The sequence below is a fragment of the Pundamilia nyererei genome, unplaced genomic scaffold (genome assembly GCF_000239375.1).
Source record: "Pundamilia nyererei isolate P.nyererei 1_Seehausen unplaced genomic scaffold, PunNye1.0 scaffold00086, whole genome shotgun sequence".
In the NCBI taxonomy this organism is placed as follows: domain Eukaryota; kingdom Metazoa; phylum Chordata; class Actinopteri; order Cichliformes; family Cichlidae; genus Pundamilia; species Pundamilia nyererei.
The window spans coordinates 1358904-1386258 of record NW_005187487.1 but is presented as its reverse complement, the minus strand read 5'-3'; the positions used below and the strand labels follow the sequence as shown (position 1 = coordinate 1386258).

At 37.6% G+C, this 27355-nt stretch overlaps 1 protein-coding gene across 2 annotated transcripts in view; it reads left to right on the top strand.

The window, feature by feature from the left end:
• alk (ALK receptor tyrosine kinase) overlaps window positions 1–27355 on the top strand; it is a 400486-nt gene that overhangs the window by 164098 nt on the left and 209033 nt on the right. Inside the window, exon 3 of one of the 2 annotated variants that reach the window (XM_005738755.1) lies at window positions 4651–4806. In XM_005738755.1, coding sequence (XP_005738812.1) covers window positions 4651–4806 — 156 coding nt within the window. Of the gene's footprint in view, window positions 1–4650; window positions 4819–27355 lie in introns of both variants that reach the window. The other variant, XM_013912312.1, reaches the window with a different exon arrangement.

The following is a 27355-nucleotide window of genomic DNA, read 5'->3' as shown; positions in this document are numbered from 1 at the left end:
ATATGTCCCAGAACATTCGATCCAAGGTCAGAGGTTGGCTGTGCAATGCAGAAATCCTTGGCTCAGGTTTCAGGTAGCATTGAACAAGAAGGCAGCAAGGTTTACGGAGTTGTCTAAAGGAATTCAGGAACATTGCCCTTTGGACAAGACGAAACCGACCTTATTTATTTATTTTCAGGAACGAGACCCGGAAACTTTGCGGTTATTGAGTTGAATATGAACTCATCTATATACCAAAGGGTTTGAGAATCAAATGTGAGGCCATTTGTCCGACAGCTATAGCTTGGCTGAAATTGGGTCTTGCAACAGGGCAATGATCCCAAACACAGCAGCAAATCTACAACAGAACGGATAGAAAAGAAGAGAAAAAAAATCAAAGTGTTGCAATTATCCAGTCAAACTACAGACCTTAACCCGAACAAAATGCTGTGGCAGGACCTTTAGAGAGCTGTGCATAAATGAATGCCAACAAACCTCAGTGAACAGAAGTGGACACAATTCCTCTCGAACAATGTGCAAGTCTCAGAAAAATGATTACTGCAAGTTATTACTGCTTCTATAAGCTGCTTAAACATGAGATGTACTTCATGTTTCACAGGGCTGCATAGAGTCCTGTGGAAACTCTTTTTCACATGACTGTGGAAGAAAATGAGCAGATCAGTCATTTTAATCATTGTTGATTATTCGTACAAATAATGGATAGAATGGCACCAGAAATAATTCTGCTTTATTGTTTTGTCATGGTTTGGAGAAAAAAAAACAGATGTCATTGAAATGTATTTTTGTTGGTAAGGTGTTTATGATCTTGACCACAGAAAAACATCAGCATTGTTAAAAGTCGTTGCTGAAAGTCAAACTGTGTGTTGAGTACTGCACTAGCCACTCAACCACCATTAACAGTTTCTGTACTGTGTCGAGCATTTTGACTTTCTATTGTGTAGTTTCACTCTGTTGTTGAAGTATTTTTTCTGCCATTTGGATTTTTTTAACCTTCCCTTTACATCCAGAGTTATATATACAGTCAGTATTTCACATCACTTATCACAGTCATATAATGCTGTATAAAACCAAATGAAAATGTGTTTACAGAGAAGCTCGGAAAAGCTATTCAGCATTGTTTCCAGGTTGTGGATTGTCAGCAGTTTTAAAATGCTCTCCACTGAGCATGACTGGCTGGCTTACAAAGACTGAGTATGCTTGTTGGGTTTTCATTAAAGAAAAGGCCACCACCAACCTACCTGATGCAGATGCAGAAACGTTAGAAGTGCTTTAGTTTCATTTGTATATGTATAACTAAAAGAACAAATACAGCTGTTCTGTGTGACACAGACTCTGTTAGGCTTGGACAGAAAGTAGCAGTGATGCTAACACCGAGGCTTTGCTGTGAAAGAGGTGGAATCTAAGTTTTATTAGCTGAACAAAAATGCTTAAAGAGAAAAAGTAAATGTTGTTGCTCTTGGGTCAATGTGTAGTATACCTTATATCTGACAGACAGGCATAAAATGGGAAAGTTTCCAACATATCAGCACAGTAAGGCTACAAAAAGTACAATAACTTTGGAAACTTTGTGCCAGTCTTCATTGTAGGCGTGTAACTGCATCTCTGAACAACCTTGTAGTTACAGCCGCTGAAGTGACCTCAGCATGACATCATCATGCTCAGTTCAGTCAGTTTGCAAATAGAAAAAAATAGCCCAAAGCAAAATATAAAATTGCAATCATGACAATGTTACAAAAATATAGAAGTTAAAAGGGATTGTGTCATTTGTATTCGACTGCATTTTTTCTTTAACAAGTCAAGTATTTTAATTTTTATTTAGTGTTTTTTCTATTTTATTTTATTATTTTTTTGTGCAGCTTTTTACTGATAGAGTGGATAAAAAATACCAGTCTTGGATTTGCTCCAGACCTCAAAATTGTAAAGTGTTACTAGTGTTACTAGTGTTACTAGTGTTCAACTAGTGTCGACACAGTAGATGACCTCCTATAGAGCATCTTGGTTCAATCCCTGGCTGCTCCAGTTTGCATGCCAAAGTACCATTGGGCAAGATACAGAACATCGAGTTGCTCTTGACGTGTTCTTCAGAGTGTGGCTGTTAGATAGAAAGCACTTGGGCATAGAAATAAGTGCATGTGTGAATGAGGCTTGTAGTATAAAGCGCTTTGAGTCCTCAAGGAGAATAGAAAAGTGTCGTAGAAGAACTAGTCCATTTGATGCATGTGAGTTCCATACTGTTTCAGATTTTACGGTATAAGTAATCACTTGATTGCTGGATTGAGTGTCAAAGATCACATGACTTTTAGTGTAAAAAGGAAAGAAAAGGAGTGCAGGGATTTATGCATATTTCACCCCTGGCAGGCAAAGCTGATGACCAATTAAAATATATATTTGATAGAAATTGACCATGAACTCTTTGCTCCTTTCTTGACTTTTTTTAAAGCTCCCCTTAATAAAAAATGACTTTCTAAAACATTCTAAGACCACAGCTCTGAATCCATATCAAATAAATCTATGTACTGTGTTACAGAGTACTTTCTAATGAAGCTGAAATAAAGCCAAATTGCATAATGCCGCTTTCAATCACGAATTGTAGCAAGTCAATGTAGCATGCAGTCTGCACTCAGTGACATGACACATTCCAAGGTAACTCGAGCTGGTGTTACGTGAACATTTGTGCAGAATTCATGTTGTAAACAACGTAGCCAAACTACTATTTTGACAGAAGAGCACAGAATATGGTTTTAACTTGATTTTGAATGTCAGAAGCAAGTGGAGACTTCACAAAAAACTTCTGCTGAAGTACTGCCACTTTGTAGTGAAAGGTTGTATTTTTTTTTTATTATATTACCAAAATTACCTTTTAAAGGCTGAAACTAATATTTTTAACTTAAACCACAAATGCTCTAACCTGCTGTAGGACTCTGGCACTAAAAGTACACCGTTAACAAACGTATTTTGTCATTTAGTCAGTTAATTTAGATAGTTCACTACACATGACAGAGCCCCTGCTCTCTGCTCACTCCTCGTTTATTTTTTTGCCTTTTTCTCATTGTTATGGAAATGAAGATGACACCAGGTTTGCCCTTGTGCAGAAATAATTTTTCAAGAGATGCAGATGTATGCTATGAAATTGAGATAAATGCATTATGAAATATTACCTGATGTCAAGAAGAACAAGTGAGTATATGTTACAGCAGGCATGGACATATATCATATATCTTCCTCTACGTCTGCACTCCAGATAAGGAAACAGTATGTTTTTTGTGTTGTCAACAAGCAAAAGGCTCTCCTTAAGCCTTCTTGTAGAGCCAAAACAAACAGCACCAGAAACATGACAGCTCATTATGCTCCAGGTTCTAACAGGATTGACCTTTTCCAGACCTCCCCAAAATGGTAGAACCACACCAAATAATTGGGTTACCTCCTAAAATCCATTACAGCCACTGTCCTTCTCATCGCCCACAAGCTCCCTAAATGAAGCCATTTTCTTAGCACACCTTGTCAGCTACCCGAGGTGTTTTGTTTTTTTTTGTTTAGGTTTTTTTGCAATTCTCTGCACCATAGTTTTTCTCTTCTCTTTCTATTTGTTTTGGTAAAAAAGCTCTAGATGTCTTAAACAAGCACAAGATATTCTGAGGATTGATGTGATTGTTATAAAAATTTATGAATTTCATGTACTGACTGACTCAATCTTCCACTCTTATGTTTTTGTGGGTTTTTTTTTAAAGCAAATATGGTAGAAACGTGTAGGAATAATAATAATAAAAATAAAACCAACATCAAAAACGGTTATGCAACACTTTACCTCCCATCTCCCAGTACTGTGTATGAAAAGTCATCTGAATGTGACCGAGTCCTCTGAAAAAGCGATTTTCGAAACCACGAGGATGAGCCCGCATGTGGTCTGTCCACAGGCAGTGAAGGACAGATAGAGACAGAGGAAAGATGAGTGGGAGAGGAGCTGACCCTTAATATTCTATGTGAGTAATTTCTTTAAGAAGACTTCTGTGATATTACAACAATAGCATCTTAAGTACTACTACACTCAACTCTATGCCAGACAAAGGCTATTTACACCAAAAGAGAGGCTGTCATTGAGGATGTTACTTTTTGGTTTGAAAAAAATAAATAAAGATTTGCTCATTTATTACAAAAAAATCTCTATCTTACCTAGAAACCTTAAACCTTAACAAAACTGGTTTAAAAATGGTTTTACAGGGAGAAGGGTAAGGGTTAGAGGCTATGCACGAGTTACTGTAAAGCAGCAGCACCGTGGTTTTAAGAACTGTGCATATTTTAAATCACAAAAGGACAAATATAGGAGGAGCGAGGAACATTCTGTTTATTTCATTGAAGGGTTTTTTTTCCCCTGGCGGTTTGTGTAATTAAATGTTCCATTTGCTTATCGGACTAAACAAGGTGTTTTGATGTGTTTTATATTCCAAACCACTCATTATTTGAGCACTCGCACAAATATTTTTGCTGGGTCCATCAGTTTCCTTTCCTTGAGAGTTTAGATTAATAACATTACATTAGAGCGAGCATCAAGATTCGCCATTAACATGAATGTTTTCATATCTATTTTGTAGATATTAACAATGACACAGGTTACTAGGGCCAATATGTTAATGTGAATGTCTCTTATTTCAGCAGATCGCCAGTGCTCTGGCCATAGCAAAGCATGTGACCAGCACTTGGAGGCTATCCCAGAGTTTACGTGGAGTATTGTGGCTGCAGGGGACCTGCGTGACGAGAGAAATGAGAAAAGTGTTAAGAAGTCAGGAAGTCCCCAGGGTTGGGAGGAAGGTAAGAACGAAGGTATCACCTTCCCCCGTTGCAGGGGAATTTCATTTTTCAACAAACTTTATCTAGCTGTCTACTTTTGGCTCATGTTTAACATCATAAACTACATGTAATTATCCACCTTTAATTATGGGTTTTGTTTGTTATGAATGACATGTATCCTTAGATTTTTACTGGAATCTTCCTTTAAACGGGTACCTAAACGATCTCACTTTGAATCTTATATTTTAAACCCAACAAATAAGTGGTGCAAAAAGCAGAGTACACTTCACTGAGCCTGTATTCAGCGACATCTTGTAGGCTCTTGCCTTCAAATCTTCCATATCCTCCGGCATCATTCATTTTCATACCTTGGAAGATGAGAAAACAGTTTCTTTCATCTTATCTCCTGAGGTGATGGTGAAATGGAGGGAGGCAGAAGTGTCTATTTATTTCCTTAAATGTTTTTTTTTTCTATGATGAGCTACAAGTCTGAGACCAGATGGGTGGACCGTTGGATGAAATTGGAAAAGTGAAATGTATTGACTCATAAAAGGAAGCAGTAAGAGTGAGTGGACTATAGAAATGATTGATGTCTGTCTTGTACATCTAGCTTAAGCTGTAAATGAAGGCAGAGGGTGCATGAGTGCATGTGTTGGTTAAAGCTAGAGTTGGTATAGTAGAAACGGGACAAGACGGTGAATAAAAATAACACTGGGTTCTTTGATATCTGTTACTGGTAAACCAGGACTAATTACTGTGTATCATTTGGCAAATAAATCATTAATACTGTCAGTGGTTTGATGCATATTTATCCAGATGCATGCCTGAGTTACAGTTTTTTGCACAGGTTAATGGAACAATACTAATTAATTAATTACTAATACTGTAAAAACCAGCAACCGGCTCTGCAAACCCTTTTCACCTTACTCAACTAATCAGAAGACTCTTAAACAAAGTTTGTGAAATGAGAGTAGGATATAGTTTATTAACGTACATATTACTTTACTATTTTTATTTCTTTGACATTACAAAAATTATATATTCATATATCATTCATTACTGAATGCATATAAACAGGGTTTAGAATTTTGTTTTTCGAGTGTTTGAAAACATTCAATGCTTTTAAAGGGATAGTGATGTTGTGAGATGATGGTCACATTTTTATTCACATTAATAACGCTTGTAAAAAATGATGGTAATTTCAATAATTGGATCTTTGATTTCATATTTTTAGAATTACAAACTTATTTACAGATAAAATATAGAAATATAGAATATAGAAACTGTGATTTTTAGGTTAAATAATCTTTTCTAAAATATTTCTTTACTCAGCTTTGAAATAAATATTTGACCAACATGCAAACTGAAAGTAGTTTAAAAGAAAGAAGGAATCAAAACTAAATTTACACACAGAATTTAGGAATTCCAGTTTTTCAGTTCAAAATGTGTGCTGTCACTGTGATACTAATTTACTGTTTATTTTTGATACTTGCAATACAGCAGGTGAAGCCCTGTTAACGTTCACCAACCAGGATTTTCTTTAATAGATTTTTAATAGGCCTAGATTATAAAACATATCACCAAAACATGGTTTTCATCCTTCCTGGAATGATTCTTTTTAAGTTAACTTTAAAGATCAGTGGGATTAAATTAAAAACGTATATGATACGCCTCAGTATAATTAATGGGACATCAGATCTTTGTAGCGGTCTTCATGACCCATTTAGCATCCAAAGCTAAGTTGTGCTTGCATGTACCAAAAGAAAACGGTAAACAAAGCTGATCGTGATTGAAGGAAGGCAATGCAGAGTACAAAGGAAATATATGTGCATAATCATGTTCAACCCCTCAGTTAGCCACAATGCAGTTGGCGTATTGTGAATAATTGAGCTGGGTGAGCTGCTGTCTCCACATATTTCACTGGCACTTTTTAAAAGAGATGGAAATAAGGGATGAATACTTAATGGCTATGATCTGTGGAATTGCAAGAGCTGTTTTCTACAGTACCTCATTCATCCACTGTAAGATGTTAAACTTCGAAGCTTGTAAACGCACAGCCTTTTATCCAGTGATGCTAGTATTTAGCTTTGAGTTGTTAAGAGACGAGATGAGGAAACACTGAGGTTATAAGCAGCCAAGGCCAGCAACCCTGAAAATATGGTTAATAATACTTTTCTATGTATATTCCAATGTGCTGTATACAGTGATAAATAATTTATGTTGTTTGTTGTGCAAAGAATAAAATAGAATAAAAAAATGATACTGCTAGAACATTCCTATACTGTGACTGCAGACTTCACTTTACATCACATCATTACAGGAATGCCCACATGGAGGACGAAATGAGCCTTTCCTACATCTTACACATTTAGCCAAACTATCAAGTTAATTTTATATATACCTACATATTTAAAACTGACTCCAATATCAATGTGAAGTACATTTTTGAACCTGGCCTATGCGTTATTTTCATAAGCACTTATCCAATTTAGGGTTTAGGAGGGGAGTGTTGGGGTTTGAGCCTAACCCAGCTGTCATGGGGTGAGAGGTGGGGTACACCCTGAGCACATCGCCAGTCCATGACATTACTAACACAGAGAAACGGATGTCCACTCACACTCACATGATGCTTTCTGTCAATTTAAAATGACAATTTAACCCAATTCCAATTTGGAATGTGGAAGGATACTTGAATAGCCAGAGGGTAACCCTGTGCAGGATACGCTCTGTGCAACTAAAGGCCACAGCTGGCCAGGATGTCCAGTTGGGAATTTTCTTGCTGTAAGGCATTGATGCTAACCACCACACCACTGTGAAACCGACCATTAAAGGCTAACTGATGAGTTAGCCTTTGAGGCTAACTAACTAGAATTCTTTGTTTATTTAACAATGCAGATACATTTAATTTACCTCCCAAAAAACAGAATTATTGACACATTCAGTTCAGAATACATAGATCTGTCTGCACTTTTTTTTTTTATCCTGGTGACAGTTTAATGGTAAAATTGTTCACAAGATAGTATTGGAAAACATTGCTGGTGTGTTGCTCTGACAGGAACATCTCTGGCTTTTAGTTATAGAAATACTCTGGTGGGCGTTGTGTAAATGGCAAGTGCCCAAAACTTGTGGTTTGTTCACTTGTCTTTCTTTTTCTGCTTTTGAGAGGTGATCTAAATATTTTTGACTTGAAACAAATGAAAAACTGACAGCTCTGTGTCTCAGTTCTGTGGAGAGGCCAGTGTGATGGGTGTCTGAATCTTGCTTTGCATTGTCGTTTGTGCTGGGCTTCGGTGGAGAGTGGCCCCTTTTTCCATTTTGGTAAATTTGTGAAACGAAACGTGGCTTAAATGCGCAAATAGTCATTATCATTATGTTACTCACCATCAGTGGGATGTGAGTCAAGAACACAGTGCACCCTGCTCCTCCCCTGAGGCGTCAGTGTGGGCCACATTATGAGGCAATAGCACACTTGGCAGGGCAGTCGAGATAAAAGACAATCCTTCAAATACAGATCAAGAAAAATCTGCACTAATCATGGATTGGTTTGACACATTAGCTCTTTCTGTTGTGAGAAGGCAAAGAAACGTGTTTTTGCACAGTGGATGGTTAACAAGTCCTGACATGCAGCAGCAACTGTGGAGAGAGGTAAAGCCACAGGTATTTACATCCACTCAGTCAAACCATACAAAATTCTCTCCACCAAATGCTTCTTCTGTGACGCTAATTGGGTTGATTGAAAATAAGTCACCTCTGTAGCGCACTATACAGATTTTAAATCGAGACCCTTTTAGAAGAGGCGAAACGAAGACAAAAATGATTTGAATGCCTCCCCTTTCTGTGCAGAGTGGCTCGTCTCAATTCCATGTCTGCTCCCAATGTCTCCTGCCAAAGAAAGTGTGAATATGATTACACATTGATTTCTCGCTCTCTCACACAGAATAGAGAAACATGAGTTGGAGCTGTGAGCTGACTGGCAGGAGGAAATATCTGGTAGGACGCTGTTTGCTGGAGCAGCTGATTTGTTTGTTTGTAATAGAGTGGCCCTGAGGCTGTCTGTCATTTGCCAACTCTAGAAGTCATCTGAATTTCCTTAGCTGGGCTCGGCATTATAAGGTTCTGGATAAATGGGCAAAAATGTAGTGGGAGCTTGGCTCTGGCTTAGAGAAGCCAATGTCCTAATCTTATATAAAGGTAAAGGGAAACGCTGTCAGTGTACACTGATCACCCACAACACTAAAACCACCTACAGGTGAAGTGAATAACATTGATTATTATTTGACAATGGCAGCTGTCAAGAGGTGGGCAGAAAGTGTCGTGCTTTGACGTCAGTGTGTTGGAAGCAGTCATATCCTTAAGCTTGCCTATTTTCCCTGACTTTGACAAGGGCAAAATTTCCACGGTTAGATGACTTGGCAACTCCAAAATGGCAGGTGTAGCAGTTAATAGTAGTAGTGGGGCTTTGTTGCGTCTTACCTGTCAGCGTACCCACACTGACCTCTGTCCACAATAGTTTCTAGTAATCATCAAAGCTGTGCCATAGAGGAACAAAAAAACATTTCCTACCACCTTTGACCACCCTCAAGCAACTTTATTATGAAGTTCAAATGAGGGTTTTTTGCTTTTCTCATTTTAGTGCTTGGTGTTCAGCTGCCGTGCTTCATTTGCATTACACTGAAACTCTTAATGATTTTGAAATACGAGCCTTCAAGCAGCGGCCCCTCCATATCAAACTGTCTGGAAAACTCTCTTAGTGAATGCCATTGATGTGTTTTCTCCTTTAACACAATTAATCACAAAAGATTTATCTGAATACTGTTAAAACCTTGTTTTTAAAAGTAGTTAAGAGTAATTTACTAAAACTGTTGTTAATACATCTCCAAACTATAACTTAAAAATATGCAGAAGTAATTTTACTTAATGAATGGACAAGCCAGAATATACCCGTTTAGTTTATTTAGGTCTGCTCAGTCAGAGAAACACTTTTCAGCTTGAAAACTCCAACATCAGAATATCAGTCTTTTTTTTTTATCTTAGGGTAACTGTGAGAGCATGTACTCCTTCCTTGAAACAAATTGAAGGTTTCAACAGAAGCAACAAAAAAATGAAGTAGGAAACCCTTAGATTTATGGAGTTCACATAGTAGTATAGACTGCATTCTTTGGTAGTCCTCTAATGTCCAGTTTTGATGAAGACAACACGAGTTTGCTTCTGCTTGCTTGGTTCTGTCTTACATTTCTAAAGCCCAAACAGCTGATAAGTTACACACCCACCCACATCTATCAAGTTAACACTGGCGGGTTAACTTAAATTTAAAAAGAGCTTGAAAAAACATTCCCCTCTAAGGTACGAGGATGGGACTGAAAATGACTTAAAAAGCAGCCAATGTCCAAAGAACAACTTGAAATACCTTCATAAAGCCTGAAAAACACTTGGAATAAAAACTAGGTGAAAGTCTGGCCTATCTTATGTAAAATATAGAGAAATTATGGGTCGCTCAAGACTTTTGCACAATTTAAGACCTCTAAGATTGAAGAAATCTAAAGAATAAATCAAAACATTCGGTTGAAAACGAACAGAAAAAATGAAGAACATGCTCATAATTCAAACAGAGGTCTGAAGAAGTAACAACGTAGCAAACAGCAAAAAGGTTCTGCCCATCTCAGACATAACCTCCACAGTGGGTGTAGGATCTTTAAGGAAGCTTGTGTGCAAGAGTATTGTTTTTCTGTATTTCATTTTCCTTGAAATTGTGTCTGTTTATTACATTAGACTGAAATGGATGAATGAAGTACTGGAAATCGTTTTGGTGATTTGCTGTGCAAAAAGTCTGAATGGTAAAACTGACTGTAAAGTTTTATCCATTTCATTTATGTTTTCAAAGCTTACCTATAAGTTTTTTAATTTTAATGGCTAAAGAGGTGTACAATGAAAGCTATCAAAAGACTGTGGAATTCGATTCAGTTATATTTGTATAGCACCAAATTAAATCAGTGGCCTTAATGTGCTTTATATTATAAGGTAAAGACCTCACAATAATACTGAGAACTAATACTGGCTGACCTTTGGGTGAAAGCGGCAATTTTGAGTGGCTGTATCTTTATAGTGGCTAAAATGTTGGTGCCTGACACCACAAGGCAACTCCATAGACATGAGAAGGGCGAACATAAGTAGCAATATACCTTTTCTTTTTACAATAAGATTGAAATCCTTCTGTATTGCTGCCTAGTTGAAGTTTTGTTTTGGTGATCCTGGATAACCCAATGGTTGGCTTGCAATTGAGTCCTTATTCACATTTTAGCAACAAGCTCTTTTGGTTTAGTTGCTAAATGTCCGTAAGCAATGTGGCAAAGGAAAGACAGCAGCTTGAGGACATTTGAACATAACTGACCGCAAACTTTAAAGTGCTTTTTGCAATGACTCAGTGAGGCCTACTGGGAATACCTTCCTGAGCCTCTTCATAAAGACCGAAAGCTCTGGGTTGACTCTGCTCCTTGCACAGTCTACCAGATAAGAAATAGTAAAGAATGGTGTGTGTGATCTTTTTTATTAGAAACTCCATATAAACTTTCTTAAAGTTTGATTTAAATTGAGCCAGAAAAAACTTGTTATTGCACAGTTGCTTTCACCTCTATCCAGTGAGATTGCATCTATACACATCAATGGTCCACTTGCCAGGCACATAGGAAAGCCACCCAATGCCTTTTTTCTGCACCCAGAGCCCTTCTTTTCTGAGCAAATAATTATGAACCATTACTTTGGATGAGAGGCAATTTGTTCTACTTATCCATTTTGTAGCTGAAATGTAATAGCCCTGGCATTTGAAGCAAGACTGTGCTTTGGGTTTGGCCCCTCCATCTGCAGCTTGACCTGTTAAGTATAGCAAAAACCAGGGCACATGAAAAAATGTCTGCCTCTGTGACGAGACACTTGGTCTATCAGACTTTTGTGTGGTTCTATCTAAAATTAAAGAAGAGCTCGGTGTTAAGAATTTAACGGTTTTCTTGCCAGTAAAAGTTTGCGTGACCAGGAAACTTAGATCACATAGTTTGCAGATTAAATCAATAGTGGGAATACTGTTTGTTAGACACTGACATTTCTGACCCATGACCTTCTGTTCTTAATAAACCCTCCTTTAATGCATGTATGAAAAGACACATCCTGCCTTCTGAAAGTCAAAGAAGTGCAGAAAGGATGTGTCTGGGTTTTGTGTAGTACCATGGAAATGATCTTGACCTGTGCTCTGATTCGTGACACAATGGCAATCTCTTGGCTCTTAAGTTCATCTGGAATATACACACCTCAAACTGGTGGACAGTTTATTGTTGCATTTCAAAACTGAGGTAGTAACTATAAGAACTTTAAATACTTAAGGAAAATGACATTTTTGCAAGAGCATAGAAAGGAAACTACATTGTTTCCCTTTCTATGGCTCTTTATCTTTCGACATCTAGTTTAGTTTTGGAATGGTATTCATTAATTTTAATAAAAACTTCATTAAAGAGAGCTTTTTTTTCCTCCAAGTTCCAAACTCCCACTAATCTCACAAAATCAGGGCATGCTATTAAAATGCAACTAACACCTGGGGAGCCAAGAGCATCTATAGATATAAACAGTTTAAGTTAAAAGTAATACAAGGCCACTTACTCATTTCCAGAGGGACCTTGGTGACATCAAATGAAATATATGAACCCAGCTTGCTTTATTCTTTAGACTCTATGCTTCATGTTGTGCACATAAACATTAATGAATAAATGGAGAATAAATAGGCAGTCAAAAAAGAGCACAAAGCACACTGTAGCAGGCTAATGTCAGAAGGAGCAGATTACCTTTTCTTATTTATAAATGTATAAAGTGAAAGGGAGAGTCAGACAGTGTGTGTATATATACAGAGAGAGAGAGTTAATGTGTGTTAATGCTTCTTTTGTATTTGATATGAGATAACGAAGACACTCAACACTCTTCTCTGTATTCACACCTCACCTGTCACGAAAGCAGATGCATGTTTTAAGATTTAAATACAATTTTCTAAGGTGACTGGAACTGTAGAAAACCACTTTAAAGTGTGATAAACGGTAGAATGTTGAATAATGGATGTTTTATCTTTAGCAGCAGTACACTTCCAGGGTTTTGTACAGGTAGCTTTCACTGCCTAATAACTGAATCTGGATCGTTTGGTATAAACATACCAAACATAATAGACATGCTGGTCTAAATTTGGAGAGAGATGATTACAGCATGAAGATCCAAGTGTGAAAACACTATCAGCTGTGAGGTACAGGTAGGCTAACTGAGCAAAACAAGAAAGGCAATGTGTGAAATGTAGAAGGCTTTTTTGGATATAGGAGGGTAAACACAATGAAACATACAATAGGTGTGAGATACTGGCTCTGTATGTGAGTGCAAAATGGGAATCTGCCAAATCAAAGATGTGGAGCCATCTGCTGCGAAAATGGAAGCAGCTGAAAGAAGTTTCGTTTGTATTGTCATTATATGTCTGTATTTTGTTTTTCCACTTTGCCGTGATGTCACAGTCCTTAGGATTGGCTAGAGAACTCTGTTAAGTTGGAGAGAGGTCTTCCTCCCAGCCCCTCCAGTCCTTTCTGCCTGCTTCATTTTTAACCACCATGTTTTTCTATTTGATAACTCACTGCTAATGAGCTGCTAAAGATTAGACAAGGTTGTGTTTCTGTTTTCATCAATGAGTACACCTTGAGGGCTTTTATGGACCTAGAATTTACTGCGTCATCAAGCCCAGAGAGGCATTGAAATACCACTTTTTAAGTGTTAACCTTGAAGTCCTGGTTCACTGAGTATGCCGTTTCCCTTCTATCTTTACGTTCAAATATGTCCAACCCAACAATCGTTCCAGTCATTGTCAATATGGCAGCAAATGACCCACCTTCGACCCTGCTTCTATAATGAACTGCCCTGCTCTATAAAAGCAAGGTCAACAGAGTGTATCGGTGCTAGATTAAGCTCACCAATTTTTTTCCTTGACATGTTGTTTCAATAGAATATTCTTGCTCTGGCCAAGTTAATTACCTTGGCCCACTATAACATCAAAATTACCTCATCACCTCTTCATGGCTTTAAAATTGCTTGGCTGCCATGTGGGAAGCTGATATTTTTTGCAAAACGATTCGTAGAGTAATAGGCCTTATTACGTGTTAGTACTGTGAGGCAGAAAAAGGAAAAGAAACCTTAAACGTTGAAACATTCATGCACTCTTTGTTGACTTCTGTTGACTTCATCAGTTCCTCACTTAATCATAGGCTGGCACTCCTGGCAAACTATCTCCCTGGATAATAATTACCTGCATAAGCTAAGAAGATGCTGCCATTCTCTATTCTTTCACTCCTGCACGTTTAATGAACTACAGTTAAAAGACAAATAAAACACAAGAAAGCAATTACAAGTACAGCGTACCTTTCAAAGACAAAAAAAAAAGTCTCATTATCTCAGCATTCATTTTTATGTAATTAGGATACAGTCCATGGACTATCCAATTAGCATACTTATGTTGTGTGGCTGACATCCTGACGTGTGTTGTGTTGTGTACGTATTTATAGGTATATTGTTTTGTAACTGAGCCTGTCTCCTGTGATTCTTATTATAAATGCCTTAAGGGACCAGAAGCCTCAAATTATCCAGCCAATCTATCTTTACTGCCCCTTGTGATACGCATTATAAACTTGTGATAATATGGTTGCTTTGACCGTTAAGTCAGTACATTGGCGGCAGTTATTTTAATACCACAACATTCAGAACATTGTGATTAATGGTAGCATGTTTAATGAGCATTAGAGAACCCCCCATTTTTCCAGTAGAAGTAAAAATCAGAGCCCCGTTAAATCAGTAAGTCCTCTATTTATTTGCTATAAAGTCAGAGAGGTTCTATGATATTAGGCTTACTTATTTTAACTGGCAGATGCTCCTCATTTACCATTGAGTGGATCATCGATTCTTAAAAGTCAGATTGATTGGTTTCTTGAAGGCCGATGTCTTCCATACTCAATCCCATACCCATATCCTGCCTGCTGCCAAGATATCTGCGCTTACTCAATCAGTCTGCTTATTGATCCTGACCTGAACACGGGGAAAGCTGGCTCAGTCTCTCATTCATCCATTGAATTACCTGGACTTACATAAAATGTGCACTAGAGCTTTGCCAGTTTATACTGTTGAGGTAAACTGTGTGAGCAGCAGATGAGAAAACTTCCTGGAGGTCTGTGCTGAAATCATGTTGGGGTGTTAGATGGCTGTAGGGTTATTGCCAGAATTAATTTAGTCTTCCACCTGCACCGCAGCTGTATTACCTTTGATTAATTGAGCTTTCTTGATGGTGACTCCCCGAAGGCTTCACAGGTGTCTCGCTGAACAGTGTTCTAACTTTGCTCTAGTTCTCCTGCTGTTTCTTTTGAAGCATCTCACATCAGAGACCTTTCTACGTTTCCAAACTTGCTTGCAGGTCTCGTGCTTTTCACATATTTTCCCTTCTCATTTCGAAGCAAAGATTAAGACACATAAGCTCAGTGACAAATGTTACCCCTTGGCCTAGCTTATTCATCCCTGGTTTACTATCTTCAACAGCAAAATGTTGCACTCGTCTTACTCTAAAAATCGCAATAAAGCTTTAAAAAAAAAATTATAAACTAGAGTGAAAATTCACTATCTCTACTTGTGTGTCACAAACTGTATATAGAAAAACGGGAAAAGAAGAAAAGATGCTGCCTTGTTTGGATGTCATCGTTTCATGATATTACAATCTGGTCCAAAGGTTTTTTTTTTTTTTTTTTCACATACTGAATGTGCCGATAAATTATGGTCTGTTTTTAGGCAGCACGGCAGTGTGATTTGAAACTGTTTGAATTCACTGACTTTTCTCTTTCCCTTCGCGGTGCAGAAAACAGTGTAATAACACCACTGATAAGGAGTGCAGGGGAAGACAGATAACAGCCCCACAGACAAATGTTTCAAAACTAAGAGCAGATTTTATAAGTGATCGAGCTTGTAAAGAAGGTAAGATTAAATGCAAAGACTGGAAAAATGAAAGAAAATGATTTTGACTACTGTTGAGTTTATCACATATAAGAATCAGTCCAGAAGCGAAGAAATAAATGTGCTGGTGAAGTGACCCATAGACGGAATAATTAAACATTGTACTATCAGTTTCAGCATAACGAATGCCTTTGTGACACCAGCCGGGCAGAAAGTAATTGTTTTAATAATAATATTTTTAAAAATCTGTTGTTTAAAGGGCTCCAGTTTTAACATTTCAAACATTTTTGTCATTAACAAAATTAACACCCATACACACCCTTGTTAAAAGATCAAAATAGATACGGTTACAGCCAGGTTTCTTTGAGAAATAACCACCCTCACCACCAACAACTGCAGTTGGATGGTCTTTTATACTAACTTATAATTTTTATAATTAGGATTCTTGTGACTAACAGGTGGTTGGCAAAACAGGTTGAAGCAGCTGCCTCTGAGATTAAGACCTAATGTCTTATCTCATCTAATTGGGGTCACAAAGTCTTTTGGAGGATTTTTGTTTTCAGGAATTATCTGACAAATGGTTGCTGTGTGGTCAGTTGCACTGTGCTCCAGTTTAGATGAGTAAAATTGCACAGCAGCATTTTGTTTGTATGCTATTCATTTTTTAACTACTTAGCACTCAACCCGCTCAGCTAAATATGGCCCTTTCTGGCTCCACAGACTATGAACTGCAACTCATAATGATTTTAATTTCCTAGTGTACAATGACTAGTTTATTTGATTCTTCAGTTAGTATTTCTTGCTTGTTTTTAAAAGGTATTATATTTGTGTGAATCAGAGTTACCGTTATAATGGAATTTTTTTTTTTTACTTGCTTGTGTTAGCCTAAGCAAAGAGGGGATTAAAATTAGTTAACAGACAAAAGAACAACTCTTGACTTTAAAAATGCATTAAAACTGTGCTTCCCTCCTCTGACGAATTACTTTGTCATGGTTGAATTAATTAAAATCATGAGTTTGTGTGCATGCGCCTTTGTTTGTGTATGTGTACAGAAACGCATCTCATTTGTTATACTTTACTGGTTTGTTATTTACTGTCATCAACTTCGCTAGAAAAAGTCAAATGCTACTTAGAGACAGCTTTTCCAGCCTCTGAGCTCCTCTGCAGATTATGTATTAAACACCTAAATCAAAGCAAACTATGACGCATTGTTTGTGTTAAAGGGGCCATTCTCTGCAGTCACAAGCTCAGAGGAACACTATTTGTAAAGTATACTGAAGTCGAGCTTGATAAGTTCTCTAGTTTTTCTGTGTTCATTGATCAGTCTCTTAGAAGTTATAATAATCCCACCTGCAGTAAAACCTTGTTAATTTACACACTCAACCGATGATTTAAAGCACATGCCGCATTCTTTAAAGGAGCCTTCTGGTTTATTTGACCGTGGTGTATTTTCAGTTAATGTTGCTTATATAGAAGATAGAAGGTGTTCATTTGCCTTGAAAAGCCTCTCTCGTCTCTCTTGCTACTTTTGGATCTGCAAGTCTTGTTCTGCTGCTTAAAGGCAAAGTGATGCAGGTTGCAGGGAGCCAAATCTAGCAAGGTTATATTGGTGTCTACTGCCTTTTCGGTGTCCTGTGAAAAAGACACACAATGCAAAGCTGGCACAAGCCATAGTTAATATCCTTTGCACCAAGTGTTCCTCCTATGATGCCTCAGGACATTCCAGTCAAACGGAGTTGATAGTATTTACTGTTCGTAGTCCTATGAATGTCAAAAAAGGATGAGCTTGCTACTGGCCACAGTCCTGACCTGATGCATGCCTTAGGGCTTAGGTGCTGTGGCCTTTTCCACTGTTCTTATCACTAGTGATGATCTTTGACATTAGTGTCTGAGGAGTTTTACACAGATGTTGCCCAAGTTTGAGGTCAGTGGTGAAATTGCAAATACTCACAAACAAGTGCTCAGAACTAAACTTCTAAGGATCTAAAGGCTGTAAGGGGAGAGTGGTCAAACAGAGTTGATACGTTATTCTGAAATATGAATCTCTGAAATAAACTCATGGAAAAAAATTGAAAGAGATGACCCTGTTCTTTGCCAGTCAGTAGTGACAGTAAAATGGTCTAAGGACACTGTAGTTCGATACATCATAGACGAGCTTGCCACCTCATGACTGAGTGCCTTTGCCTCTCTTGAGATTTTCGAACAAGGCCATGTTTCTGATGCTTCACAAGCTTGACAAACACATTAGAGAGGTGGAGAAAGAAGATTCTAATGTAATCATACCCCACATCAATACAAAAGGCTTAGTGTTAACACAGCAACAGGAGCACCTTGAGCTCCCTCTGTCTAGAAACAGGAGGTACTCAGGTGCAGTATTGAGGTGTAGGTTGAACCACACAATCACTGTACTTTAATGCTTACAATGCAGGGAAATAGAATGTATTAAAAAGAGAGCTTTAGGTCATGGCTATGACAGTGCAGTAAAAGTAAAACATAATTCCTCTTACCACCAAGTAAAAGCCGTACAAGATGGCATTACTCAAGTGCCTCAAAATTACGCTAATAGATGATAAACGAATCCAGCAATTGATGTTTGTATAGTAACATAAATAAGTAGTAAAATATTTGGATATAGAATATCTGGAGCAGGGTTAAAGGTACTATTTTGAATATCATTGTTTTGGGTGGGGCTCCGAAATTTGGTTGTATTTGGTAGCAGCAAATATTTAAGGCTTCAAGTGAACGATCGAATATTAGGCCACTGCACTATATTGTAAACTGTGCCTATTTTACTGCAGAGCTCTAATGATCTATACCTCAAACCAAGGTTCCCAACTGGAGCACAGTGGTACTCTGTACACTGTACTGACTGTAAACGTGTGCTGCTAATCACACTAACCTGCACCCCTCTGTACAATGATTACAGGAAACCCTGGAAGAAAGATGCCACTGGCATTTCAGCACTAGTGGAAGGTTACATTTTGAAGGGAACTCCAGCTCTAACACTTGTCCACTCTCAGTATGGTCTCCCTTGCAGCCTCTGTGCTGTGCAAGTTTCACAATCCATTTCTAATTTTCTGTACTTTGAATGCTTTTTCTACTGTATGGAAGACAACAGGGCTCCATTGCCTGTGGCTGTGATTGAGCCAAGGCTCATGGGCTTTTTGTCTTTTGCTGCACTTCAGGGTTAAAGCATTCATCTGTGGATATGTAATCCTTTGCTTTCCTCAATAGCTTTAAATAGGGGGTTTAAACACTTCTTTATAGAGTGCTGACACTAAATAAAACCTTTTAAACAAATAATTACATTCAAACTAGGCTGACACTCACTACTCACTCAGTCATCATGCTGCAATCCGTCTAACTATATATATATATATTTTTTTTTTAAATTGTCAGTATTAGATAAACCGTATCTAGCTAGAAGAGAGTTTTAGAGAGAGTTTTATTAATTTCATACTAAACTCTTAAAAATGAAACTAAAATAAGGAAACTGGACTGTCTAATTTTGGACTTTGTAAAGTTATTTTAGTCTCCATTTATTAAATGTTGAGTTTTAGGGTGCTTTACAGTCAGTTTGTAGGCTGCACGCATCTTTCCAGGAAGGGGAGGAAATCATATATTACACATTTCAAAAGCTATTATTTTTTTATTAGCTGTCAGGAATCTTTAGCTAAGCGATGATTGAATTTGGAATCAATTCTCATTTATTCATGATCAGTAAATACAAACATGGCCACTATGTCTTTCACTTTCTCCCAAAATACTAAATCCATTTTTTTTTTGTCCACTGCAATGAAAATGAAACAACTCACTGTCAGGCTAACTGGTTTTACTGATGGTTATCACATGACTAACAGGGAAAAGAGCTGAAAAAAAATCTCTGGAAACTTAACTGCATTAATTCAGAAGGATTTTAATCTTCCTGCATGATAATTATGATTGACCTTAATTTACTGGAACTGTGAGCCACTATGTTATTGCTAATTGTTTAAGCCACTCTGCTGTGATGGTGTTACAGGAAATTATTTAGAAAAAATGCTTTTTTTCCAAGCCTTTTTTGAAGATGAGCTGCAAACTGTGGTATGAGCTCGCTATACGCTGTTCTGTTTCTGCACTGGGATTCTCAAGGGAAGTTTTTACTTTCTTTCCATTCAGCACTGTTATTACAAAAATCTTTCTTTTTCATTAGTATTGATTAAAATTCATAGTTCTTCTTTTCCCTGTACTATTACTAAGATAAGATTCTTAACAATCCCCCACAATGTAGCAGAATTACAATCACGTTTCCGTAGTATGTAGGGTCTGATCAGGTCAGCTTTTAATTGCAGTCTTAACAGATTTTCTTTCCTCACTTCTAAAGGAGACAAAGAGAGACAACCAAGCTGATAATGAAAAGTAAAGTGATCCAAATGGTTTAATCATCCAATTTGATGCGATGATTGTGGCATGAAGTGATTAATAATATCAGCTGACAGTGAAACAAATCCCTGCTAACCCTAACCCACAGTAGGAAGAACATTCAGTATTTAGCCTTTTTGTTTCCATTGTTGTTATCTTTTAGTGTAAGAGGGAGCCTTGTAATATACACATTACTTTGATGTATTAAATCATGTTATTTAATGGCAGAGATTAATCAGATATTTAGATAAAGAAATCATATAAATACTTTCTTTGTGACTTTATGTCAAAATGGTTATAACAGTGAGGGATACTTCACACAGTGATTTCATGATTCTTATATTTTTTGAGTGGTGAGTGAAGCAGCCTGAAACACTATAATATAAAGCAGATGGAAGATAACAACTGTGTTGCTCGATTGTGATGTTGTAAACACAAATTGCATCCAAATGTACAATGATTTTTTCCATTATTAAACAGTATTTGTAGCTTGGCTGCTGGAATCATGTTTGGTGTTCTTCCTTAAGCACATTTGAAAATGCCACAGGCTCAGTAATCACTCTGCTGGTACAAAAAAGGAAATGTGTGTTTTGGTTTGAACATGCTTGAACATCATGTTCCTTTGATATAATGATTACATCCCCAATAGACTTGGTGCTTCGTCTTCATTGTATTTAACTATCCAGCATTTTGTCTGCGAGAGAAAAGCCAGCAGACGCAGAGATGGAGGCTCCCACAATAAGTAAAAAAAGAAGATACTGAAATGGATATGGGCCATTTAGTTCAGTCAGAGGCATTCAGGGATGAAAAATCTATTGAAGGACACAGAACTGAAAGGGAGGTCTTGTGAAAGGACATGAAGGCCAGCCGTAGATTGCTGTACTCACATCCTTATAGCACAGTCTCCTGAACAAGTATTTACGCCCTCTCTGATCTTTTAGGTTTTTGCACATTTCTCACACTTAATTGTTTCAGATCATCAATCAAACCTGATTATAAGAAGAAGACAACTCAAGTACAAAATTCAGTTTTCAAAAAAATGTTATCCAAACGTTTCTGGTTCTGTGTGAAAAAGTAATTCGATCCTCTGCTAAAATCTTGAATTAATTGTGATCAATCACATATTTTCGAAAGCTGAATTGAGTTTAACTAGACACACCCAGGACTGATTAGTGAACCTGCCTGACAAAGTGAAATCAGCTGAAAAATATTAAAAAGCAACACTTCATGATTCCATCTAAAGAAACTGCCTTGATTGACATTCATGAGTCTGGAAAGGGTTAAAAATAAATTTCTAAGATTTTGCGGCTCCAGCGAACTACGGTGATTGGTGTTCAGAAATGGAGAAAACTTGGAACATTGGTAGCCAGTCTATTAGAACTACTCCAAGAGCACATTAATGGCTCATCCTGGAGGTCACATATGAACCTAGAATACAATCTGAAGAACTGCAGGGCGCATTTGCCTCAGTTAAGGTCAGAGTTCATGGTTCAGCAGTGGCATCTGTGAGAGAGTTCCAAGAAGAGAAAACCACTGCTGATCAATGGGATCATCTCACATTAACCTAAGAAACATGTTAATGATCCCCAAGATCTGTAGACTGGTGAGACAAAAGTAGAACCTTTTTGAAGGTTTCTGTCTTGTTATATCTGGCGTCTAACTAACCCAACATTTCATACAAAGAGCATCATACCAACAGTCAAACATAGTGTTGGTATGATAGGGAAGCATGAATTCTGCTCCAGAGAAAGTCCAGTTATCTGTTCATGCCTGAAAAGCAAAATTAGGTTATCCAACAAGGCAATGACCCAAAATGCACCAGCTAGTCCACCTCTGAATGGCTCAAAACAAATAAGTTTTTGAAGTGGCCTAGTCAGTTTAAATCTAGGTTTTAAATTGTGTTAAGATACTTTGAAAAAATCTTAAACAGGCCAGTCATGTTTGAAAAAACGTGCAATTTGGCTGAAATAAAACAGTTCTTTAAAGAAGAGAGGGCCATAATGACTCCACAGCGATGTGAAAGACTCATTGTCTTTCACATCGCAGTTCTTGTTACCAGGGTTAGTGCAACCACTTACTAGGTTTAAGGGGCAATTACTTTTTCACATAGGGTCATGTAAGCTTGGATAACCTTTTTATTAACTTAATAAATGAAATCATGAACTCAAAGTGTGTTTAATAACAGAAACCTACATTAGATCCATATAAACTGTCAATTAATTTTGACTAGGAGGTTTTATTTAATTTTTATACTGCTCTGATTGAGACCCAGGATAGATGCATTGTCAGTACAAAATTCAGATTTAAAACGAAATAAAATTATGTGGATTTTCAATAACACTGGTAGTAATTTTACTACCAGGAACAACAAACTCTTACAGGGATGGCTCTTATGCATTTTGTTTTCTGAAGATTATACTGTGTTAATGTTTTTTCGTGAACTGTGTTACATTATTCATCAGGATTGTGTCAGCTGCTGTCAATGCAATCCTTTGCATTGGTTCTAAAAACCTGATGAGAGCGTGTTTAGAGACCACGGCAGCATGGATCAGACAGGATTCGTTAAGATCACAGCTAATCTGGGTGGAACAGACCACGGTCCACAGTGACAGGGAGTGTGAACATTCTGACTCCCCCTGCCAAGCTTACACACACACAAATGCACAGAAAAACATGACTACATGTTTGCATTTGGGATTCTAACGCCAATACATGAAACTACTGAACAACATTTTTTTTGGTTGCTCATTTTGAGCATCTGTCATGATCTGCTTTTGATAATGACAAATATTCACAGTTTCGTCCAGATTTGCATTTACATCCACCGGGAAAAGTAAAACATGTAAAGAAACACAAAACAAGTTACTCAAAAAACATTTTTTTCATGTATCACAACGTGACTACATACAGTACTGTGGAAAAATCCTAAAACATGTCACGTTTATTTTTTCTTTGTTAGTTAAATTTCAAATAGATGCACTGATTTATTAAAAATATGCAAACATACATGGAAATACTGTTTATAAGGCAAACACAAAGTTTGTATAATTCCAGTGACACTATTTGACATGACCACCTGAACCTGAACTCTTTGACAAGCTTTCTTGACCGTCACATTGTCCAGGTATGCTATTATTACATTGGCAATGTGCCTGGGATCGTTATCATACATAAGAAATGAAGCAGTTGTCAGTCAGATGCTTTCCAGATACTATCGCAAGGTGGCGTTTTTATGTTTGTAATTCCATAAATTTTGACAGCCTGTCAAACACCACTGGCTGAAATGCAGCTCCAAACCATGACAGAGCCTCCACTCTGTTTTAAAGATGGCTGTTGTGCTGCGAATTTCAGATTTGGCTTCATCAGTCCATAATCTCTGTTTTTTCCCAGTCCTGTTCTTGTGTAATGTGGCATACCTCCTTAAGAGTGACTTCTTGACAGCCACCCTTCCACTGAGAATCATTTCTGATGAGTCTTCAGTGAACATTAGATAGATCAGTTGAAGGATCAGATGCATCTCTCAGGTCCTGTCAGTTCTTTGCGTGATTTCTTTCCTATTTCTTAAGAATATGACTTTCAGATACCGTTATCTGTTGTAAATTGTTTTTAGGCCTTTTTCGACCTCCACTCATCCATTTTCCTGAATTATTATAGGAACACATTGTACAACATGCTGAGTTTCCAACTAATATTTCTTTGGGAATCACCTTGTTGTTACCAAACCACTAATAAAGTGACTTAAAATAGTTTTTTTGTTAGGTTTTCTGTAATGTGTAGATGTAAAATTGGTTCATCCCTTGAGTTAGATCCCTTTTTATGCTTGAATGATTCATAGGTCAGTGTGAATCAGTCATTAAGAAAAACCCTGAAAACGTATGGATCCTTGGAAGCAAAAAATAAAGAAGATTCAAGACTTTTGCACAGTGTATGTATAACATTTGTTAAGCAAACTGTAAAGACAGCACTGTGTAATTTTGTTTCACAGATTATTATTTCTGCACATTTCATAAACATAATGTGGAAATAAATTAAATCCTTCAAAAAAGTCCCGCAATACAGGAAAAAAGCTCCATAAAACTTTGAAGACCAAAGATCGGTATCGCAGTATCAGTCTTACTGTGATGTATTTGTATTTGTTCTAAAAATACTCCCACTGCAGACAGACTGTAGTAGGAAGACACAAGCTGGGAGTGATAACTGGGAAATACTTTATGTGCATCCACACAAATATAATCACAGATATAACCTGTTAAAATATCCATGCAGTGAAGTCATATCAGCTTTAATGTATTTTTATTACTATAAGCGTTATCTTTATTAATGTTCGAATAAATGTACATCTACATCCCTACAAGTCTCTGTAGTCACTGGAGGAAATTCCATCCCAACTGAGGGAGCTGACTCAGCTCAAAATCAGGGTCTTTTTCAGTGCTAAGATTTTTTTCCCCATTATTCATGATAGCACTGCCAGCATAGCGATGGAAAATGATGGATCAGTAAAGGGCACCAAGAATGTAGCGGAGGAGCAAGAATGCTAAAAAGATAATAAAATAATATTAAAGTAAGAGAGACACTGTCAAAGACTGAGTGAGATAAGTCTGGAAGAAGGATTAGGGATAGAGTAGGGAGTAGTCGAGGAAAGAGATATGACAGGCCTGAGTTGCTTCAGAGGACCACATAGAGCAGATGGGAAGCAGAAGAGAAATGGAGATAGAAGAGATTGTCTCTAATGCTGATAGACTGAAGAAATGACAAAAAAATGTGGCTGGGATTTAATAAGTCTCATTTGTATCCTGGTAATTCAGTTCTACTTCCTGCTTTTGCACCAACAGGAAGAAGTCAACCTGTTACAGGCTTATCGACCAGCTCCACACCTGTCTCGCAGGTCTAAACCTAGTTAAACGCAATGGCTTTGCTCAGCACCATCCTACTCCAAAACAAGCTGCTGACCTAACAAAACAAGTGGACTGAAACATCACTCATATTGCTGAGTCCTCATTCTGAGGACTTTAGTTTGTCTTCATTTGTTCACAGTGTTCCTTCAGTGTTGAGAGAGGAAGAGGTGGGATACATCTGTTGCTCAGAAAGTCATTAGCAGCTTCAGGCTGTGCAGAAGAGCCTCATTCACATATCCTTGTCTGTGAAGATGCATATGTGGAAGAGATGAGGAAATCTAACTAAGATGCTTGGAATGAATTAATGAAAAAAGATGGATATGGAGGCTTTTTTCCCCTTCCTATGTGAGCTTAATGGCATTTCTTCTGCTTTTCCTTATACAACCTAATGTAATTTTCTGTTCTCTAGATGGAAATCCCAAGCTCAAAACAAATGCTGTTAAGACGGAGGGATTGGGACAGGACTTGCAAATTCCATGTATTTTGTTAGAGAATAAAGGAAGCACAAGCTCTGCAGTTAACGCCATTGCTTTAGAGTGATGCAAAAAAAAAAAAATTAGTTTGCAGTTGTTCTTTGAGGAGGCAGATTTGGGTGCTTTGTTTACATGTTTACTGAAACAACCATGTATCATTTGACAGAGAGATAAAGAGACTGTGGCGCACAGTTTTTTGGTAGTTCAGTCAGTCTTTAGATTGGCTGGAAGAACGAATGGTTCCCAAAGATATGTGTGAAAGGTTACTGAGTTAATGAGGCCTTTGCAAACACAAGCAGTTTGCCTTCCCATCTTCTAACTGAAAGCAGTGCCTCTCAAACTATAAAGTTAATAGATATTAAGTGTTGTCAAAAAGTCGTTTTTTCTTAAATCGGGCTAATAATAATGGTATTGTTTTCTTAAACCTCAGCAACAAATACTACCCATCTTAAGCACAGTCAGGTTTGTTAGTAATGTAAATCTGATTAGTGATTGTCTCCTCAAAATGCTCTTTGTAGCCAGGAGTGAGACAATCATACGTTCCCATTCATTTGAGCTTGAATTATAAAAAAGTCTATTTGCATCGTCCCTCTCAGGGCGGATGCTTCCCTACAGCTTACCTGTCCAGTGATTAAACATTAATAAGCCCATAATTAAAAAGTCTAAATTGCCACAGGGAGACAGTGACACTAGCAGTCAGGGTTAAAATTCTTCTTGCTCTGCCAGTGATTTCTCTCAGTTCTGGAGGTGGTCCAAATAAAGGAGGAACCTAAGGGGAATCTTATGGGTGAATACAAATCTTCTTGCTGCTGCTTTCAACTTGAACAGCAATCCTGTGGATCTTTCAGGGATTTACATGGTGAAAATTGTAATAAGTTTCAGTCTTGGGCTAAATCTCTTCAGGGAGATGGAAATTTCAGCGCTTGAACCTTTCTGCTTTCCTTTTCAGGCAAGGATGTGTGCATATTTATATCTGTAAGTCACTGTTGGTACAGTGGTTATGGAAATGAGAAGTACCATATTTCAGTTTTATCATAATCAACATGATGATTTACATTTACAAGAATGACCAGTGAGGCTGTACAATAGTGTGAAATAGTGTTTGCCCCTGTTTTGTTGTGTTTTTCACACTGAAATGTTTCAGATCATCAAACAAATGCAAATGATAGACAAAGATAATACAAGTAAACACAAAATGCAGTTTTTATATGAAGGGTTTTATTATTAAAGGGACAAAATCTAAAGCTACATGGTCCTGTGTGAAAAACTGGTTGGCCCCCTAAACCTAATAACTATTTGGGTCACCCTTAGCAGCAACAAGGAGGAATTTGGCCACTCATCTTTGCAGAATTGTCGTAATTCAGCCACAATGGTGGGTTTTTGAGCATGAAACACCTTTTTAAGGTCACGTCACAGCATCTTACTCGATTTCAGGTCAGGACTTTGACTAGGCCACTCCAAAGTCTTCATTTTGTTTTTCAGAGGCGGACTTGCTGGTGTGTTTTGGATCATTGTCCTGTTGCAGAACCCAAGTGCGCTTCAGCTTGATGTCACAAACAGATATCTGAACATTGTCCTTCAGGATGCTTTGGTAGACACCAGAATTCATGGTTCCACTGACCACAGGAAGTTTTCCAGGTCCAGAGGCGGCTAAAGAGCTCCAGATCATCACTCTGCCACCACCATATTTTTACTGTTTGTATGATGTTCCTTTTCTGAAATGCTATTTTAGTTTTATGCCAAATGTAACGGGACTCAAACCTTCCAAATTTTTCAGCTTTTGATTCTTCAGCTCAGTGTTTT